The 22,306-nt window shown below is 52.1% G+C and overlaps 1 protein-coding gene across 2 annotated transcripts in view; it reads right to left on the reverse strand.

Annotated features, from left to right (window-relative positions):
• Positions 1-22,306, reverse strand: part of Cdh23 (cadherin-related 23) — a 382,621-nt gene that overhangs the window by 211,306 nt on the left and 149,009 nt on the right. For both annotated transcript variants that reach the window (XM_087596750.1, NM_053644.2), the window contains 3 exon segments: positions 19,693-19,887; positions 16,055-16,183; positions 8,675-8,753 (listed from right to left, as the gene is read on the reverse strand). In XM_087596750.1, the coding sequence (XP_087452876.1) occupies positions 8,675-8,753; positions 16,055-16,183; positions 19,693-19,887 (403 nt within the window).

Below are 22,306 nucleotides of genomic sequence, written 5' to 3' on the forward strand. Positions count from 1 at the left end.
GGCCCTAGGGATATCGGATCGGAGACTGTTTTCTGAGATGGGTGCAGAAGGCACCTGATTAGTGCCTATGGCCGAGAAGTGGGGAGGCAAATTGCCAGGAAACAGGCTCCCTGCATGTCTGTGTGCCTGTTACCCGCCACCCAGAATGCTTTTCACTCAGAGCGCCTCACCTACTGGGCCACACTGCCATGTCCTTCACTAAATGGTGAGCTCACAAGGACAGTGAAGTCAACTCTCGATTCCAAGTTGGTCTCAGGGGCTGAGCACGGGGCCAGTGCTTGAATGAATGGATGGATGGATTCCTAACTTCTAACCCTGCACATAGACCCCAGACTGGCATGACTTGCTTGGTATCTAGAGTAAAAGGATGGGGGTTTTGGAAGCAAGAACCTATAGGTTGGATCCTGAGCTACTGAACGTGTGTTTAAACAGGCTTCACCCACCTTGCTCGTCTTAATGTCTGTGTCTCCAGAAGGGCTCTCGCTAGCCACATTCTGCATGGTTGAGAGATGAAGCCATAGCCAAGGCAATGTGTCCCACATGTGCTGAGAGAGCCGGACACGGTAGCCAAAGTAGTGTGGTTTAGAACAGCAAACCCCAGAAGTCTGCACGGATGGAGTAATACACAGTAGTGAAGAGGGGCGAGTAACTGAGGTCACACCAGCAAATGTGAGGCCTCTGACTGGAGAGGAAGATGCACAGAACCCAAGACTCTAATCAAGTTCAAAGACAACTAAATCTGAATAGTGTGTGAGGTGCCCAGATGTGGTATTTCCCCAAATCAAGGGGACAACAAAGGGAGGTTTGGAAGGTGTGGCCCAGCTGATCTGGAGGAGGGAAAGTGGCGGCTGACGTGAGGCACCATGCAGGCAGAGGTGGGGTGCGAGTGCTGGTCTTGCTCTCACCGAGCTGGTGGGCTCTTGGGTGCCCACCATACCAATAAAGGGAAGAATGAACTGGACGGTGGTGGCCCACACCTTCAGCCCTAGCACTCGGGAGGCAGAGTCAGGTGGATCTCTGGGAGTTTGAAGCCAGCCTGGTCTACAGAGTGAGATCTAAGGGTGTGTCCACAGGGGAGCAGGCACCTGAGAGGTCACTGCCCCACCCCCCAGGTGAGGGCTCTTCCTGCCTGAGATGAGAGGCATGAGGAAGATGGGGTGCAGAAAGGAGAGTCTCAGGCTGTCTTTGCCATGAAACCTCTGTAAAATCCCTCGACTTGTGCAGTGCACAGGAAAGAAGCAAATGGCCTGGGATTCCTGGACCCCATGTAAGGGCAAGGAAGAATGTGCCTACGCAGGTGGCAGAAAAGTGGAGCCACTGCAGTGATGCCCAGAGTTGTCAGCAGAAGGGGCTCCTGGCAGGAAGGTGGTCCTGAGACAGGACGGGGAAGGCTCAGGGGAAGCAGCATGCAGACTTCTGGGGTTCACCTGAAGGAATGAACTACAGCGTAACGTGATGTCATCATTTGGTACTGGGGCGGCAGAAAACTGTAACACTCAGGAGCTGTGTTCCTAAATCCCGTCTAGGAAAGAGAGCCAGGGAATGCAGCTAGGCTGAGCCTTGGACAGCACGCAGCAGCGCATTCCCTGCACCTGGGCCTAGAGAGACACAGAGCCTCTTGATAGATAGCAGCTGGCAGAGGGCAAGGCAGAAAAGCCCCAGATGCCTATCGTGGCACTGGGCTCAGCTGGTGATGTCTGCCTTGGTGAGGGATGGGGTGTTCCAGTGCAGGTGCTGATGTGGGTCTAGGGTGGGCACTCATAGAGACCAGCAGATCTGCTAACGTTAAGGCTTTCAGCTTAGGCCTCCACCAGGACTCAGAAACCTAGCTCAGTGGTTAGGGGTGTGTGTGTGTGTGTGTGTGTGTGTGTGTGTGTGTGTGTGTGTGTGTGTGTGTGTGTGTGTTTGATCCATATGACAAACCATCTTGTGAGCCCCTAGACTCACCAGACAGCCATGATGCAGGCATTGGTTTTCCTTCAGGCCCTCAACCAACAGCCCTGTTTCCTGTATCTGATCTGCCCTCCATGTCTCCTTGGTCAAGTCTCCATAGGTCAGCTACATGCTAGGCCTGAAGTATGGGGCTTCCGGGTACCCACAGCGCTATTACACAAGTCAGAGGCTGGGTCTATCATACTGATTCCCAAGGTAATTCTACTGCTGAGCTTTCTCTTCCTAGAGGGAGGGAAATCCACAGCAGATGAATCACAAGGGCTTTGATGTGTGTTGCTGGGTGGTCTCCCATGATGGCTGACCCAGTGGGCCATGGTCAGGGGCCTGATGCAGTTGCTGTTGTATGCGTGTGTGAGTTCACACAAGTATGACTATAAATACTAATCCCTGTGTGTAGGCATACACACTTGTGCATGGGCACCAGATTTCCCTCTTAAATGAGATATTTTCAAAAAGTCTCATCTGATGGCAAATCCGGGAAGGAGCCTGGTACCTAACTGCCTTCCATCATTGTGCCTGTCCTGTCCCCTTTGTGGCCTTGCATATGAGGCTGATGTGCTGTAAGGTGAGGAGTGATGGGCTGGAGTCAGTCCATTTCTTTTTTCTTATTTAGCCTTTTTTCTAGACTAGCACTTCCTAAGCAAATGTCTTGTCTCAACATTCCCCACCCTGCTGGGCTCCACCCCATGAGTTCCTGGAGACCCTTGTTCCTAATCACCTCCCTGAGGTGCAACTTCAACATCACACAAACATATATGTGATTCACTCGTAAAAAGAGTTAAGACACCTTTCGTCCTCCCACACAGGAAGTGTCACACCCTTAGCGGGAGCCGTCACCTGTACACAAAGCACACAGAGCCTCGAATGGTGATGTGCAGCACCACAGTGTCGCCTGCCCCAAGTGAGGCCCTGGGTTTTTGCATTCCCAGCGATTTCTTGGATGACATCAATGTTGGTGGTCTGGGGATCTTTGTTGTTACAGAAGTTGGGTGTTCTCTGGAGCCCAGTTCAATGCCTGCTCTGTCACTTGGTAGCTGTGTGAGGTGGGCACACTTCATGTCTTTCTTTGTCTAGACATGAGGAAATGTCCTTCATTAACTCTTAGGAAGGAGAACTCATGGACAAGCTAGGCCAGGCCTAGCACATGAACTTGAGGCCCCATCCCATCTCCTTAGTCTTGGGTGTGTGTGCACAGACATCAGATGCTAAGAGATTCAGCCTCTTCCTAGAGAGAACCAAGGAGAGGCCTGGATGTATCAGCAATGGGAAGCTCTAGAGTGGGCTCGCTAACCACACCTATATACCTTAAATGGCCACAGGTCTGCTGCTGCTGCTGCTGCTGCTGCTGCTGCTTTTGCTGCTGCTGCTGCTGCTGCTGCTGCTGCTGCAGGGAGACGCTCCAAGAAGGACCGTCTCAGTCAGGTACTTATCAGTAATGGATGCTCTGCCCAAGGAGACCAAAGGATCCACATGGCCTCATTCTCAGAGATCCAGAGGGCTGGGACCTACTCCTATAGTGCCTGGAGCAGCAGGCACAGGATGGGGACCTGGTCAGCTCCATGTCTAGCAGGCTCCCTGGTGATGCTGGTCTAAGGACCTTAGTTTCAAAGCTTCCCCAGATGACTCCCTACCTGAGGAGTGATCAATAGGAGGGTAGAAATCTGGCCCTTGCAGGGAGAGGCTGTCAGGATAGAATCCAGGTGGTAGACTGTCCTCGTTAGAGTTACTATTGCTGTGATGAAACACCATGGCAAATGTAAGATGGGGAGGGAAGGACTAATCTGGCTTACACTTCCACATCCCTGTTCATCATCAAAGGAAGTCAGGACAGGAACTCAAGCAGGGCAAGAACCTGGAGGCAGGAGTTGATGCAGAGGCCATGGAAGGGTGCACTGCTTACTGGTTTGCTCAGCTCGCTCGCTCTCTTTCTCTCTCTCTCTCCCTCCCTCCCTCCCTCCCTTCTTTCTTTCTTTCTTTCTTTGATTTTATCTATTTTATACGAGTACATTGTCACTGTCTTCGGACACACCAGAAGAGGGCATCAGATCCCATTACAGATGGTTGTGAGCCACCATGTGGTTGCTGGGAATTGAACTCATGACCTCTGGGAGAGCAGTCAGTGCTCTGAACCCCTGAGCCATCTCTCCAACCCTCAGCCTGCTTTCTTATAGAACCCAGGACTGACAGCCTAGGGATTAGCACCACTCACAATGGGCTGGGCCCTCTCACATCAATCACCAATTAGGAAAATGCCCTAGTGGCTCACCTGTAGTCCTACCTTAATTGAGGAAATGCATCTATAAGGTTGATTTTCCTCAACTAAGGCTTCCTCCTTTCAGATGACTCCAGACAAAACTAGGCAGCACAGTGGACCTTAAGAGTTTATTGAAATAAGGCCTTCACCAGCATCTGGTTGTAAGGGCAACAGAGGCCATTCTAGGGGTAGAACTTGTGACAGAAAGATGCATCTCCTTGGGCAGAGGAATAGAGGAACAGCTGGTGTGGGGTGAGGGCCAACTATCGATCGCAGTCACTTTACATAACGGTCGAACCAGTTTTGCTCAACTTTGCAGAGGTTTGATGGACAAATCAAAGTTTCGTATGGTCAAGGTGTGAGCGACAAGGTGCTTTGGCAGATGCATGTGAGCCCCGCTGTCTGTGAGCCCCGCAGAGAGGTGACAGCTACACACACTACCTCACCCTGCTCTAATCTGGGACTATGGTGCAGTGACCTTAGCTCGCTCCTCCGCAGGTCCCAGCACGCATCATGTTAGCATCAGGTCGCAGCGGGCAGTCCTCGGGACTTATTCTGATGAATGGCTCTCTTGACAGGATCTTCCGGTCCCCCCAACCCCAGCACCTCCACCTCACCACCTCGGGGAACAGCCTTCTCCTCTGTGTCACTATGAGTTCTTTAATCAGGATTCTACACATAAGGCACATCATGTGGAGTTTGTCTTTTGGGATCCGACTTATTGCTGCTAGCATGGTATACACGATGCTATTACTTTGATTTTCACAGCTCTGAGGAAGCGACTCGATTGTCACCTGGCCAGAGGAGAAAGGTGTGTCTCTTGGGTGCAAGAAACATCTGGCATTGAATTGGGAAGTTCCTCTGCCCGGGTCCTAAACGTTTGTTTCTGGCTAAGGTTAGGAGTATGGCTTTAGTGGTAGAGCACCTGCCTAGCATGTGCAAGGCCCTGGGTCCCACCCCCATCATTGAAAAGAGAGGAAAACACAAAGGATTGTAGAGCAGTGCCAGACTCCTCCCTGGCTGATGCTGCCTGGGTCCTGGGAGCTTCCTGGCCCTCCTCTTTTTCTCAGCTGGCTAGGGCTGCCACCATCCCTAGGTGGGACATTATAGCATCCTTCCTGACAGTCTGCTCGCTTCAGGCTGCTCTTTCCCAACCCACTTGCCCCACTCTCTTGACCTCCTGAGCACCCCAAGCTCACGCACAGCTTTGTCCTTCTCCTGTTGAAGCCATGCTATCTCCAGTGGTCTGCCTCCTCACAACCCTGGGTGCTCTCTGCTCTGTAAGTGACAGATGTGCCAGACTCCCCTGACTCCGCCCATCGTGCGAGTCTCCTTTCATGATCCCCATTCAGGATCTCCATTCATGATCCATGATGCAAGCTGGCTTTGATGGCCAAGCCTTACAAGGGTCCCACTCCGAATGGTTCAGTGTGCAGAACTCTCCCAGTGTTCTCTTATTTCTTCTTACACGGGCAAGTCGAGGGCGTCCCCCGGGGGAGCCCCAGCTCATGCTGATATGCAGCCCCACATGTACAGATGCACCTCAGCTCTTCCTTCTCCCTCACTGCCCCTGCATCCTGTTTAGTTACCCTGGGCATCTTTGCAGTCTCTGTGCAGCTATAGGTCTGCAGCTCCTCAGATGGAGACAGTACCTGGTCCCCACCCTCCCAGGACTTCATTCCGACCAAGACAGCCCTCGGCCACCTGGGGTGGGTGAGGACAGAATGCTTCCCATCTCCGTGAGCACCTGCTGGTGGAATCCACGCTCCACTGAACGACTGCCGGTTTGCTTGGTTTGCTGGTCCTTGCAGTACCCTGCCAGACATGGCCACATCTGGGGCTAAGTCCAGGGAAGGCTCAAACCGGAACAGAGGCTTCTGTAGCAATCTGAGCACAGCTGCAACTTAAATCTAAAACTGGAGGCTGAGTTTGAGCTAGACTGTAGGCAAGCCAGAAGGGAAATGCTACCATCTCAGCCCACTGCCAATGGGACACGGATACTGCTTCCTGGCTGTGCCCAGATAGAACCTGGAGCCTCAGACATACTAAGCCTGTGGGCTCTTACTGAGCCATGCCCCCAGCCGTATATGCCACATGGACTGTACTTCTCCATTGAGAAAGGCCAGGGGACAAGTGCTCAGTAGCCTTGGGGGCTGCAGTACTGGCCAGCCTGCCTGGAGGCGCTGGAAGGATGGTGGCTTTTGCTCAATGCTTTTCCATACCTTGAGGAAATAAATCAGCTTCAAGGATCCTTCTCTGACAATTACAGTCAATCTCTAGTGTTTTATGGTCATTCCAGAGCCATCAGTACACACAGGGATTCTCCTCTTCTTTTCTAAATTTTATATATTTGTATTATCCTCCCTCCCTCCATCTTTTAAAAAATTTTATTATTTTATTTTTTTGCAACAGGGTCTTGTGTGGCCCAGACAAACCTCGAACTCATCTATTGATGATGTCAACCTTTCTGATCCTTCTTCCTCCACTAGCAAAGTGCTGGTCTTACAGGCGGGCACCTCCACGGACAGTTTTACGTAGCACCGGAATGCTAAGCAAGCATTCGGCCAACTGAATTAGATCTCCAGCCCTGGGATTTTTAACCTGGTCTTATAGGTAGGTAAGCACTGTCAAACATCCTTTTGAAATATCCCTGTCAGGGAGCAAAGCGTGCCCTCACGACAGAGAGTTCCTTGAAGGAGGACTGTTTGTGTTAAGTGGAGGAGGAGGCTAGGGAGTGTCCATTCAGATGTTAGACTCGGAAGGAGCCTATAAGGGTCCTCATAGCCTGGTGTGAAGAGGGCGAGATGCTACCGGTCCCTGGGGTGGCGGGCACAGGGGAAGATGGGACCAGTGCCAAGCCCTCTGTGGGAAAGAACCTTGTCATTCACCAGGCTCGGTGCGGCCGTGCGGGGCTGAGAACAAATTGATGGAAATGGAGCCATAACTTACCACTGAAGGCCTCTTTGCTCTTGGCAAAACAGAAGGATCATTAGTAGTGGGGTGAGCTCTCGTGGGCAGATATAAATCCCCTCGCTTGTGGCTGATAAACAGCCCAGAAGGGACAGGGCCTCAGATCCCGACAGGTTAACTGCATGTGCCTGGTCTTAGCTTGGGCCTCGGTGCCCCTGGTTGGGGCACGTGGGCCTTGCCGCATAAAGACAGAGTCCCTACCACCAGCCCAGACTGCCTAGGTGCCCGAGGCTCAGGACACCACACCAGGGTCCCCCAAACCCCAGGACCTGAGAACAATCATTCAATGAGTGTACATCAAAGTCTACTCTGGGCTGGACCTATGGTAGAAGCATCTGAGGGATTCAGGGGTCCAAGTAGCAATTCCTACAGATGGTCAAAAGGCTGTATCTGCTCTGCCCTGGGGCTTTCTGGGTTTGACGTATAATAAGAGTCTTGTAAGTAACTGTAGGTTGCCTGAGGCCAGCAACATTCCTGGCTGCCTGTGAACCTAGAGCTGTGAGGGGCTCTCCCAACTGCTACAAATACCGTCCTGTCAGCTGCTGATAGTATTATCAAGAACAGATGCTTACAAAGTGCTCTCCATGCATTAGCCCTTCACATGAGTAAGTCACGTGATCCATAAACCACCTTGACGTAAATATTCTTCCTGTTCCCAATCCAAGAGTGGCAAAGCGAGAGACCTATCCAACACCGCCGGCTCAGGAGACCCTCCCTTCTCCTTTGACATCTATGCCTTTCTCCCCTTTTAGGAAACACCCTGACCAATATCGCTCTCTTTTCTTGGGGTATGGGATGGGGTGGCCTGACTTCCTCTTCCTCATCTGTCTGGCTTGCCCTGGATACACCAGGGGGAGAGGTGCTATGAGCGGGTGTGTGTGGTGCAGGAGAAGAGCCAGCGTTCCTAAGTAAGGGCAGTTTAGCCCCCAGACAGCCCCTCGGAGCTGCTGTGGGTCGATGTATGGGTGAGGCACGAGCTGGGCCTCTCCTCACTTGTCAACACCTATTCATTCAGTCACGTTCTGCATGGCCAAGGGATCTATTTTTGGGGAGGGGGCCAAGGTGCCTCCTGTGGTGATATCCCGGTGCTACTTGACCAGCTATCAGCTGGAAGTGTGACTAGAACATGAAATCAGACAGCAGCAGCACTATTTGTTCCAAAGTGATGTAAAAATTGCCACCTTTTCAGCAAATAAGAACAGAAACCCTGGAGTGCTGCAGGGAGTTAGGGAAGGGTCACTGCATTTCAGGGGGGGAGCCCCAGAAGGCCCACAGCTTCAGACCTTAGACACACATTCCTGTTCCCAGGGCCCCCAAACACCATGGCCTTTTAACCCAGTCCCTTCCTTTTAGATCCATTTGTCCCCTTCCTTAGCAAGGACTGTCCCTGAGGGCAGGTTTCAAATGCCATTCCAAGTAGTCCACAGCCCCTTGAGCCAGAGCCGCCAGCAGCAGCTCTCTCAGGGTGTTCATCAAACAAGGCAGACATTGGCTTACCTGAGACAATAGTGTAGCCAATCCCCCGGGGCCGTCCCTTATCCTGATCCACAGCAGTGATCACCCGCACAGTCGTGCCCTGGTTTGGAGAGAGAAGGTATTTTTCAGTCACCTACATCCCAGGCAGCTATGTTCCTTTGTGGGTGTCCTCACACCCCCAGTTTCCCTCCCTAGCCTAACTCCTAACTGCAAGGCTTGCCGAGGAATTATGTGCCACGTGGCATTGCTCCTGACTCCAGCGGCCTTGCCCTTGGCACTTGCCATTGTCCCACAACACTGAGAGTCAAGCATGGATATGACACAGACAGCAGCTGTACACATCTGGGGCAGATGAGGTGGAGACGTGAACAGGATAGAGTAGGTATCCATTCAGCCCACCTGAAGAAGCCAAGAAAGGGGCATCCGGATGGCACCGTTTAGCACGGATTATGAGGAATCAGTGCGAGTGCCCCAGAGAGAGAATTCAACACAGGGCAGGGCTCGGCTGTGTGAGCTTCTAGGAAGGGATGGATGCTGGTAAGTAACCATCAAATGATGGCAGTTTGTTGAATGAATAAGCAAACATATGTATGTGGAAGAAATTGGCATCACCATCGGGATCACCGCTTCCTGAGATGTCCTTTGCCAGGAGCGATTTCTGCCTACCCCAGGCTACATCACATCACACCACTGCATATGTCAGCTGTCCCTGCTCGCCTTACTCCTGAGGTTCAGGTCCTAGTACAGTGGTTCTCAAACTGTGGGTCTTGACCCTTTTTGGGGAGGGGGGTCACATGATCCTTTCAGAGGGGTCTCCTAGACCATTGGAGGACACAGATATTTACATTATGGTTCATAACAGTGGCAAAATTAGTTATGAAGTAGCAATGAAAACAACTTGATGATTTGGGTGTCACCGCCACACAAGGAAGTGTATTAAAAGGTTGCAGCATTAGGAAGGTTGAAGACTACTGCCCTAGTAGTTTTCCCTGGGTGAAGGACAGCAGATAGACCCTGTCCCCATCTTTAGTGGGGGTGGGGAGCTTGTCCTCCTAGCACTCACGAGCCTAAAAAGGGTTTCTGTGGTCTTGTCTGCTTCTTATATACCTTAGGACTGTCCTCTGCCTCACGGCCAAGGACGTCTCTCCAAGTCCTCCCAGTCTGGACACAGAGCAGGGGCCACAGATTCCTTTCCCAGACTGCACTGTTCATCCCAGAAGCCCTTTCACCCTGCCTTAGCCTAGATGCAGAAGATGGAATGCCCCACCGCTCTCTGAGGGAACATGGGAATATCTCAGGATATATGGTAAGCAGGCCCAGCCTCTTGTCCTCTCCTCTAGGAGTCCTGGTTGGATCCTCTGAACTTGTTAAGAAGCTGGATAAATAGGCTATGTAAGGACCAACTGACCACACTGCAAAGCACATCTTTCCTGGCACAGATGGTTGCTGAAATGCTGACCCAATATTCTCACATGCCCTGGTCTCCCAATGTCCTAAGACATAGTCCCTTCCTGCAGATAAAGACACAGAGGCAGAAGGCTGAGAGACTCCTGGAGGTCACAAAACAGAGAGTGAGGGAACAGGAAGCCAGGAGCACATTTAAATGCTAAAGGTCTGATGTTCCTGTCTACCAGGTGCTGGGGCCACTGCAGGGTCCCGCTATAATAATGCAAATGTCACTTCCCAATGTCACTGCTCTGTGGCAGGAACTATTCTAAGCACTGGTTCCTGTGCAATTTGGAAATGCCTACTTGCCAGATATCCCTGGAGATGCCATGTGTTCTAGACTGATCAGGGGCCAAGGGCAGTCACATAGAAGACCAGTCACCTTGCCCTCTCAAGCTTCCTCTCAGGGAGCATGGAGAGCCCCGGACTCAGGTCCATGGAAGCCACTTGGAAGCACAACTGTGGACTTCAGGGGCCTGGACATCTTTTTCCCATCACCACACTGGAGGCTCTTTTGGGGGAGCTGCTCATCTAGGAGTTCACTATTGATCAGGGAAGGCCTGATCTGTCCCCAGCAGGAGGTCCCGGGGGTATACAACTACTCCAAGGTTTCCGCTTCCGGAACAGGCTTTCTAGACACAGGGGCAGCTCCATTTTCTGCCTGGGTGCCTACGTGTGCCCTGCAAGAGGGTTCCTTGTTGCCCTGGGGCTGCTGGAGCACAGACTCACTGACCAGGATGACTAAGCACAGAGGAGACGAGAGCTCCAGGACTGAGTTACTGAACAACACACTTAAGGGACACATGTATGCCTGGCCACACCTCAGGTAGCTTATGCTGGGCTCAAGGGGACAGGCTAAGGCAGCTGCTATGCTGGGCTGTCCAGAGAAGTCTGTCACCTAAGAGTCCTCGGAGCCCTATGGACCCCATCCCCGTGCATCCACAGCTGAGGTAGGGATCAGAGTACCTCTGGATGGATTGGGGAACTCAGCAGATGCTAGTTGGCTCCATGGGACACAAGGATAAGGGGCCTCCCTCTCCCAGCCAAAGTTGGAGCCGAGCCTCTGCCTAGCAAGCTCTGCCAGGCTCCCAATCAGGTTTGGGGTTTCATCTCTTTTTGGGTAAATAAATCCACTTTTAATAAAACTCTGAGCTTTTAATACAAGTGCAGACAGAAGGCCTGCAAACGTTATGAGAAGGAATTAACAAGGAGAGATGGGGGCTCTTGGGAGCCCCCGGCTCTTGTTTCAGAGTCTCAGTGATTATATTTTCAATATACTGCAACTTATTTCCAGAGACGGGGAATGAGGAGGAAGTGGAGCCTGCCAGCACAGAGCTGGGCCTCCAAAGATGAGTCCACGCTTGCAGCCTGCGGCTCTGTGGGAAGGGAGGCTCCCAGGGCATGACTGGGAGAGGGAGACCCTGCTCCAGCTAGAGGGCTGAAGACAGGCCTCTGCTGAGGGAGTCTTGCCTTCTCCAGGCACTCATGTTGTGGGAAGTAGGTGACCTTTTGGGAAACAAAGCTCTACTCAGAGAGGTGACAGGTGCACAGGCCTGCAGGGACCTGACTCCTTGTGACAGGAAGAGAAGCAGAGAGGCAGTTAGGGGTTTGATTCCTGTAAGTCTGAACCTCTCACTTGTTTTTCTATCTGTAAAATGGGTATAACAGGCTCTACTGTCCAGCAATTGATACATACACCCATGCATATGATCATACACTCATACACTCCTTCTCCCTCTCCCTCCCTTCCTTCCTCTCCTCTCTCTCTCTCTCTCTCTCTCTCTCTCTCTCTCTCTCTCTCTCTCACACACACACACACACACACACACACACCACACACTCACGTCCTCTTCCCCCATCATGTACACAGGGAATATAACTGACACTAAAGCTGGGTCCTACAGTTGCTGCATGTATCTTGTGAAGCTTTACTACTTTGGGACTACGTATACATTTTTCTTTTTCTTTTTTTTTTTAAAGATTTATTTATTGTATGCTTCTGAGTACACTGTTGCTCTCTTCAGACACACCAGAAGAAGGCATCGGATCCCATTACAGATGGTTGTGAGCCACCATGTGGGTGCTGGGAACTGAACTCAGGACCTCTGGAAGAGCAGTCAGCGTTCTTAACCACTGAGCCATCTCTCCAGTCCCCTATGCATACATTTCTAAACTATTTCAGCTAGTTTGGACCTCAGCATCCCACTCTGATAGGTTCCACTCCTGAGCTAAGGAGCTTGCTCTACACTTGAATAGCTGGGACCCTATGGGGAAGAGCCAATTAAGGGAGCATCCCCTGGGTGCCAACCATGTGCGGGGCATGATGGGTATGCAGAGATCCTCCTAACTCCTCCCCCTGCAGGGAGGACACATTCTTGGAGCTCTCAGGAGTCTGCTGAAGCTCACAAGATATGGTGTGTAAGCAGGGTGTTTGTCACTGGGGAATGGAAGGTTGAGCCTGGCATAAGTCTGCCATTGTAACAGAGACTAAAGGGCCAGGCCTGTCTCTGCCTGGTGGGCAGGAAGTGGGGCACAACCCGGGACTTCACTAGAAGGAACCATATCTCTGGCCGCAGCAGGGACCAGACCGGACTATCCCAGACCTCAGGGACTACTCCCCACTGCATTCTCTGTAAGCTCGGTTGGGACACCCCAGCCCCCATTTTCCTGCCGAGATTAAGGACTTGAAAGGTGACAGGTGACATGCAGTTTGCTTTGGAGGTGTGAGGGGGGAGCATGGCTGGGGGGGGCTGGCTGGGGGGGGCAGCTACCGGGGACTTCCAACGAGAGCTGCCACAGCAGATTCTGAGGCAGAAAATCCTATTTCTCAGTCCTTAATTCCAGTCAATTCCAGTCAAAGGGCTGATAGGCATCGCCGGCAGTAATTTGTGCAGCCTGTCCTCTCCTTTCACCTTCTGTCGGCCCCTCGCTGACGGGCAGGCCGACATGCTGCTGTTCGAGTGAGGAAATTAAAATTTGATGCAATAATCCCAAATAAGAAGGATTTTATTAGGTAATATATACACTTTAGATGAAGGTTGCTAGCCTGATACACTGATAGAGGAAGGCATACATGCTGGGAGCCACAGATAAAAGGGGGGGAGCCAGGAGGGCGGGACAGGGTCTTGACAGGGCCCTGGGAGCTGCCGAGACAGGGCTGGGCAAGAGGGATGCCTGGGTCCTCCCATCCTGGGCTACCGAACCATCCTGGGCTACCGGATGCTGCATCTCAGCCTTGGCCCAGCTAAGGAACGAGAGGAGCATGTGAAATCATCGCGTCACACTGAAGGGACACAGAGATCCAGATCAAGGCGAGGAAACTGATTAGCAGCCTGGAGCCATGGGGCCTGGAGCATGTGGGAATTGGCTTGGAGGGGGGCGGCTGTAGGGGATGGGAAGGCAGGGGTTCCTTTTCCAGTGGGGAGCTAGGGAAGTAGATATACGGCTATGGGGCTGGTCAGTGCCTGGACCCCCAACTCACTGCTTGGTCTGTCTTCCTCAGCTGGCCTGCACCCCTTGTGAAAAAGCTTGCCCTGCCCTGAGAGCATGGGTGCAGTAACTCCTCAGGAACTCGCCAGACAATGGGGAACATGAATACACAACAAAACGCTAAGGTCTCGGAGTTAAGGGAAGACAGTCATACAGAATGCAGCCAAGGAGCCATGAGATGACCGAGTGTGAAGGAAGACACACAAATGGTCTGCTCCATGGACTCCTCTAGAAAAGAAGGGTGTAGCATACTTAGTCCAGGACAGCATATACAGGGCACCTAATAACTATCTAGGAGATGGGCAGGAGACTCTAACACTTGATGTGACCGTCTGTGCAAGCTACGAAGGCATCGCCATGGAGACTCAGACTCAAATACATGGTCTTGTGACTATCCTATGAAGCAGGGCTGAAAACCTCACCCCATAGCTAATGGAGCCACCGAGTCACTGGCTACTAAAGTCTGTGGGAATGGATTCTTTCTGGAACCCCCTACCCAGCCCTATTTCCCAGGGAAGGTGTAGGTAGCACTGTAGGGGCTTTTCAGAGTTCCTCTGGTGACCCAACCTACATGATGCCGGTGCATGACAATCAAGGTGGCCTTAAGCGTCTTCTCTACACTCTTGGACATGGTGTGCTGGGAGACCCGAGAGGATCCTGAGACGATCTAGAGATGGGGCATCGGAGTTACTCAGGGGTTCAGAGCAGTCTATGTTCCGATGTGAACATTCCATGAGACCGGGATTGACCGGTTAAGTTGTTTAGTTTAGAGGTCAGATGTACTACAGCAGGGATGGGTGGCTAACTCTGAGACTAGTCGGGGATGAGCTAGGGTCTAAGAGCTGGAACAGGTGGTCTCTGGGTTGGTGACCAGAGCAAGGACAAAGATGACGTGAATGGCAGAGCCACAGAAGGGCTGATATGACCAGAGCCTGTGGTCATTCATTCATTCATTCATTCATTCCACAGAAACTCTCACACACCATAGCATGTGCATCGAAGATTGTCTGCTGAACCATGATCCCAGGCAAGCACAATACCAGCAGATGCTAGTCAAGTCCCTGTGAGCACTGAGCGCTCAGAAGGAGAAGCCAAGGCCTGGAGACAGGTGGCAGGCCTGAAATTGTCTGAAAATGGCAGTCGGGTCTGGATTGAGGCTGAGACACAGGCCTGGCATGGCTGGGCTTGGCAGCAGAAAGGTAGGGAAAGTCCCTGGATACGGGTGAGTTGAGACGTGCAGCCTGGACTTCCAAAGCAGGGAACCAGATATGCCTAGCATACTGAGAAAGAGAAAGCTGGGAGCAGTGGGCCTAAGATAGCTGTCTGCTCTCCACGAAGCTTCAGACTCCTGCAGAAGTAGGAAAACTGCATCTTGCTTGTGAGATCTTCATTCCGTACCTGGCCCTCAAAGCAAGCACCAGATCCACAGCTTTAGTGCTGGGACATCTGTAGTATCCAAACAGGACTAGGCTCTCCCACCGTGAGCTGGCTTAGGAACTCTGTCCACACCCACTTCTTCCCATGTTTTGGGCTTTGAGTAGTGCAAGGAGGTAGGGTGAGGCTCTGAACATGTCTAGTCTGCAGGGGTCTCCCACTTCCCCTCAGAGGGCTTCCTTTCTCTTCACAAACACCATTGCACGTTTAAGCTTCTGTCTGTTTGGGGATGCCCTCCGTTCTCCTTCATCAGGTCATAGCAGGCATTCCACCACAGTCTGTACAAAGTGAGGCAGTTGCCAAGCCAGTGACACCCACTCATAGTTTAGCCAGGGTCTTGTGGGGTCGACCATGACCTATTTTGTCCTGTGAGACCTTCCCCCTATCACAGCTCATTTGACCAGGTGCAGCTGTGGTTCTCAACCTGTAGGTTGTGACCTCTTTGGGGATCCAAAGATCCTTTCACAGGGTTGCATATCAGACATTTACAAGTCCTAAGGGAAGCAAGATTAGTTATGAAGTAGCAATGAAAATAATCTTATGGTTGGGGGTCAGCACAACATGAGGAACTGTATTAAAGGCTTGTAGCATTAGGAAGGTTGAGAACTACTACTCTAAAGAAATCGAAAGATAAATCAATGACCTGTGAAGTAAGTACAAAATCAGGCAGCTCTCTTGAAACCTGAACTTGAGAGCCTCCCTCGCCCCCAAGGAGTCATCAGAGAGGACAGACAGTTCCATGAGCCCCAGGAATAGCTTGGGCCTGAGAGAGAAAGCTGTCACTGTGTGTGGCACACATGGCCCACAGAGGCAGCAGGTCTGCGGAGAGCATGACTAAGCAACATGGATGTTTGGCTGAGCTGAGGTCCATATCCATCCCCACACAGGCTAGAATACACGTGGGCATCTGTATTTCTGCTCAAGAATCTTTCTAAATCAGTTTCCCTAAAATACCTGGGGTTTGTTTCCACTGTGCCTCACAGTGACTCCAGACGGGCAAGGGCCACCATCAGGGCTGGGGGCAGGGCTTACCGGGGGAGAGTGCTCATAGATGTTGGTACTGTAGGGCAGATTGATGAAGATGGGGTCCATGTCTTGTACGTCCGTGATGATGATGGCCAGGTTGGCTAATGTAGACAGAGGTCTGGTCTTGTCTTGATCCTTGGAAGACACACAGAGAGAAGAGCATTGAGTTAGAAGGCTATTGTGAACATACACACATACATGCACAGGGCTGTGGCGTGTGACCTCTGTCTCCACAAAGACACACATAAACCCTTACACTCCGCAGGGAGGCCCAAGAGCACTAAGGCTCTTCGGTGTTCTTGAGATGTTTAAGAAAATGGAAACAGGGAAGGCTTGTGGTGTGACAATAGAGGCTTGGGCTGAGGCGGATCTGTAGTCCCAGGGCCACACGGACCAGGACTTGCTGTTCTGAATGTGGGGGCAGGGGACAGTAGGGTCACTATCTTGGGTTGGAAAAGAGCTGTTTGAGAACAGCTCATTTTTTTGTGTTATTCTAGGGCCACTGTCCCCTATCCCAGGACAGGAGCCCCTGGCCTGCAGGAGAGGTTCATTCCTCTGTGACTGTGCTCTGCATTTGCTAGACAGTAATTTCCAATCAAACCAGCAGGGGGAGCTCCAAGGCCTGTGCCATCTGAGGGCCCCCAGGAAGTAGTGTGTGCCCTTGAGACAGGCCAGGCAATATAGAGCCATTATACTCAGAAACCTGGTCCTAGAAAGCCCACTAGGAAAGGAACGCCAAAGCCTGTGGTCTAAGACCCTAAAAGCTCAGTAGACTGAGGTCTGTATAACAGCTCAGTGCAACCAGATAGTAACAGCCAATGATAATGAGATCCTACCCCACTCATTGTTGTCACAAGCTAGGCTTTTAGGTGGTTTAACAGAGACAGGAACAGAGTGAGATATACACAGACAGACAGACAGACAGACAGACAGACAGACGGACGGACGGACGGACGGACGGACAGACGGACAGATGGACGGGTGGCTTAACAGAGACAGGAACAGAGTGAGATATATACAGACGGACAGACGGACAGACAGACGGACAGACAGACAGCTTAACAGAGACAGGAACAGAGTGAGATATACACAGACAGACAGGTGGTTTAACAAAGACAGGAACAGAGTAAGATATAGACAGACAGACAGACAGACAGACAGACAGACAGACAGACAGACAGACAGAGATTATCTATAGTCACGCTGCTCTGGAAGAAGCCAGAACCCAAGCATGGGTCATTTCACATAGAACATCTGCCTCGTTTTTGGGGCCTCGCATCAGGCAGTCTCCATCTTGCAAGACAAACTCTCAAAGCCCTTTGTATGAAATAAAAGGCTCCAGGAAGTGGCCCGATGACCCCTGGCTTACAAATTCTGCTGGGACTTAGGAGTAACTGTGTCTATCCAGGTTAACGTGGCCTTGGTTCCACTGGGGCATCCCCCCATTGTATGACGAAGCCTGGCACTGGCCTCTGGCCTCCATAGATGGTGCTATGGTGCCTATGGGAAGAGAGATGTCCTCCTGGCTTTCCTTCAAAGACCTCAGGGACAGTTGGGGACGGCATAGGAGGACTGTCAGAGATGGGAGGGAAGAGAGATGTATATACGTGGGCACAGGAAGGAAGGTCGGCAGCACCAGGAACAGGGTGTACAATATCTGGCCAGCAGCCTGAAAGACCACAAGGTATGCAGGGAGGCCCCAGGAGGTTGGGTCTCTTGAGTAAGAGATGCTGGTAGTTTTGGCTTCTACTGACAGACTTTTACCAGGTACCAAGTAGCCAGTCAGGTGTCTGATAGCCATCCTGGGGCTGCAATCCCGTTCTTTCTGTACTTGTAGCATACAGACCATGCTGAAAAGGAAGAGATGAGGGAAATAGGTACTTCTAGCTGTCAGGCCAATGCATGGCTCCCAGGAACCGCCCTGCAATCTGTGGCTCTCTTCTCTTTTGCTGGGACACCTACAGAACCAGCATGTCGGGGACGTGCACAGTAGCCAACACTCACCAGCCCAGGAACTCCTGGTAGCAGCTTGTTCAGGGGTAAGTGGGAGGCTGTTTTCTGGGAAGTCTCCGTCCTTCCCTCCCTCCCCTCTTCCCTCCCTCCCTCCCGGTGGATCTCCCCGAGGTCCCGCAGGACCTACTGTTGGTAGATTACCAGCAATCTCATTCTATTCATTACTTCAGCAGAAGCCTCTGGATGGATGTAGCCACCCATATTCCCACTTGCCCAGCTCTGGTCTAGTCCTACCTCCCAAAGTCGGGTAGAGACCATCCCATAGGACAGCTTCACTGAGAATGGAAGCAGTCACGTGCATGCTTCTGGGCCCGGGTGAGGTGAAGGGGGGAGAGGGGGCACAAAAGTTGAAAGTAGGTGTGCCCCAAAATGAGAACCCCAGACTTTCGAGTCCCCTCCACTCCCTGTCAGTTTTTAAAAGATTTTCTTCTGTAGGACTCTTCCCAGGGAATTAATACACAGCTAGAAGGAAACATAAGACGCCTCAGTAGGGACCTCCCAGAGAGTCAGGCGAGAAGTTTGCTTTTTCCTGGCTCTGGCTCTGGGGGCTTCTCCAGGTTTTGGGCAAGCCTGAGAGGAAAAGCTCCACTTTTCAACACTCAACCCAGGCTAGATCTAGGAATCCAACATGTCCGCTGCCACATGGGGTCTGGGGTATGCTGTTACCTCTGCTGCTACACCAAAGCCAAATGCTTTCTCTGCAGACGCAGAAGGCCAGGGCAGGTTGCTGCGGGCCAGGCCAGTGGAGCAGAGAGGGAGAAAGGACCCCGGGACTTCATTTGATCTTAGCCTGAGCAAACAAATGTGAAGGACAAGGGAGTGTGGGGTCACTGCAGGCCACTGAAGATGCAGCTGAGTTCCTAGGTGTCAGCTGGGATGAGGGTACACAGGGTTAGGACCTTGTTTAAGATATGGCTGCCTAACCTTTGGTTCCTCGCAAACAGCTATCGTCAAAGGCCTAGCTGCATGCTGGAGACCTATAGATTCCTGGCCACGGGGCATGACTGGGAGTCAGGCAGCCTGGCTTTGGATCCTTACTTCTCCACTATTAATCAACTGTGGGAGTCTCAATGTTGACATCCATCTTCCCCCGACTCATCTTGCAATTCCCTGGAATTGGGCAGGAGGCTTAGCATAGTGGACACTCCTTGGTGGGAAAGCATCACCACACTATGGGGGTTTGGTCAGGAGGTTTGGACTGCTTGGTCCCTGCTTGCTGGATGGTATCAGGACACAGCTGCGTTAATAACCCTGGTCTGTGTCCCAGAGGCACCTGTACCAACTCTCCTAAAAAGGTTGCCGGAGTGAACTCTGTAGCTGGGCTCAGGAGTGACTTAGGCAATCCACTGAATTGCCCTTATGCCTCAGTCTTCTGGTAGGTATCTGTAAAATGAGCATCTCAACAATACTGTAAAGGTGGGGCTTTTTGAAGGTTAATAGAAAGTCCATCTGAGTGCTAAGAACAATGTCAGAGACATAATGACACCGCCTGTCACTATATTAAGATGACCAGATTCTTGATCATAAATCATGAGGGCTATGGAGCTAAATCAAGTCTCCTTGGAATACCACTTCCTTCCGGATGAGTGGAGGCAGGTGGTGGGCACTGGAGGTCTAGGACAGTGACTCACCGTGGCATTGACTGTGAGCTGGTACGCCTGCGTGACCTCATAGTCCAGCTCCCGGATCACGGTGACTATGCCTCGGGCACTGTCGATGGCGAAGAACTGAGAGGGGGGCTGGAAGGAGTAGAGGACACTGCCCCCTGCGCCCAGGTCAGGATCAGTGGCGTTGACGATGAAGATGGGTGTCCCCACTGGTGTGTTCTGGGTGGGAGCAAAGTAAACCAGAGGATGAGTCTCACTTCACCTGAAGCAGCTGCCTCCACAGAGGCATTCCCCTGCCCCACAAAGGCCATTAACCGCGCCCCTGCAGCCAACCGACCAACCAACCGAAGAAGCAGCCTGTCATTTCCATTCTAAGCGGGTTTGGAGGAATGTAAAATGCATGATTTCCTTTTTCCCCTTTTTGATGGCCTCCTGGTGGCTGTAAGAGCACTGGCTCTGAGGACGGCCTGCTTATCCCAGAGTCCTGGAAGAGGGGCCTTTTGGTCCCCAAGCCCATTTCTTAGTGGATTCGCTTCCTTTGTCCAGTGCCCCCTTGACTGCCCAAGCTGCAGTGGATTGCCCTAGAGGGTGGCTAGGAGCTGCCTATGGGGACTGGTCAAGGGCAAGAGGTGTGTACCTGGGTTCAGGCAGGGACCTTGGCGGCTCCAAGGGGAGGGGTACCTCACACCACCTCTGGGTCTTGGCAGCACGACAGAGCAGTGTCACCTGCCTCCACCTCCTAGAAGCCTTCCGGGACAACTCTTCTGTTCTGTCATGCATGTCACCCTGTCCCCTTCTGGCTCTGGGTGGCTGGTTAAGGCCACTTCCTCAAGAGGCTGGGATGGGGCGACCACACTCCTCAAGAAGGCTGCCAACTGTCACTGTTAATGAGCCACTTTCTGCAACTCACCCTGTTCTCACTCTTCCCTCGCAGCCTGTAGTACCATAGCTCCTGTGTGCCTTGCCTTGGATGGTGCCTGGCACACAGGTGAGTCGGTTAGCAGCTGTGGGCACACGGGCACATCTCGGCAGCACTAAGCACTATTTTCCGAATGTCTACCTGTACCACCCACCCGCCCATCCTTATCTCTGCAGTGCCAGCTCATCATTGGCTGTGTGGATTTCTCTGCATGGCAGAAAGGTCTGGACATGTTGGAGGAAAGACACTCAGATGAGGCTCTTTGTAGAGAGGGGAAAGTAAAAACTATGGGGCACAGGGATGGTGGCAGCTGGTCCAAAGCCATACAGCAAGGAGGTGGGTGAGCAAGGCCTTGGGATCAAATACTGCTGCCTCTAGGCACACAGTTCCAACAGTTACCTCAAAGGCTTCCCTACAACCCCGGCATTGGCTTTGTCATGCCAACCAGGGCTCTCAGAGAGCACAGCCACTGAGTTGCTATGGTCCTACCTGAGCTGGTCATTTCTCTGTTGGCCTCCAAGTATGGGGCTGCTGGGATATCCCCCAGTAATCTGCTGATGGGAACAGGAGACAGGCAACAGGTAGCCCCTCTCCTGTTCACCATTTATGGCTCCCCAGTGCCCCTGGCATAGAACATCCCATGAGGACCAGTCCTGGATTACCTATCATGCATTTCCTAGTCGCATGGAGCCATTTGTACTGCTCCAACCCAGCAGTTCCCGCACACCTCTCTCTCCACCCTACCTCCTTGGGAAACATGTTTTTTCCCTTCAAAGAGAAGCAAGTCTATTGGGGACCAAAGTGGACAAGTGCCAGCATTCAGGCATAGCCAGAACATCCGTTGGGATCTCAGCTTTGCTGTGTGTTTTTGGGTTAGTTACTGAAGCTCTCTGTTCTTTCATCCCCGTTCTATGTGCTGAAGGTAATAGTATCCCACTGAGACCTACAGCTTCACTAACGTAAACTTTCCAGCATGTAAGTGCCCAGAAGGAAGAAGCTATGATTGTTCTGTCAGATCACCTGCTAGAACTGTACAGGCAGGGCCACCTAAGGGTGGGGCAGGGAGGTCTCAAGAAACACGGTAAGCATTACAGGAACATGCTGGGCACTCCCTGTCTGCCCCAACTCCCCACCCCTCTCCCACTTCATTCCCCACCCACCCTGGTTTAGCCTGCTCTGCCTCTGTACCTTAGGATAGCCTGCTCTGTCTAGGGGTTTCTGACCCCAGGAGCACCCACCCAGTAGCCCCGCCCCCAGGAGGGCCCACCCTGTAGCGGGAGGTCTCTGAAGCACACTTCCTCCTCTCCCCACAGAGCCCTTGCTGTAGGAGGTGTATCCCTCCGTGACCTGCCCCTGGTGCTTCAACGGCCTTATTTTTTTCCACCCACTGGATTTTCCATGTACATCCCTCAAAGATCTTGTGTTGAAGGCTTGCTCCATAGCCAGAGGTGCTACTGGGAGGCAGCACAGCCTCTAGGATGTGGGGCCTAGGAGGAAGTTAGGTACTGTTCCCTCTCCCTCCCTCCCTTCTTCCCTCCCTCCCAACATCTTTCCCTTCCTCCCTTCCCCTCCTTCTCTCCCTGGTTCTTGACTACCATGAAGTGAGTATGAGCTCAAATCCCATGATTCCTGCCATGATGCTCTAAGTCACCACAGGCAGAAATCTCTTATTGGGCTGTGAACTCAAAAAAACCTTCCCTCCCTTTAAGTCAGTCTATT

Source organism: Rattus norvegicus, chromosome 20 (genome assembly GCF_021556685.1).
Source record: "Rattus norvegicus strain SHRSP/BbbUtx chromosome 20, alternate assembly SHRSP_T2T, whole genome shotgun sequence".
Taxonomy (NCBI): domain Eukaryota; kingdom Metazoa; phylum Chordata; class Mammalia; order Rodentia; family Muridae; genus Rattus; species Rattus norvegicus.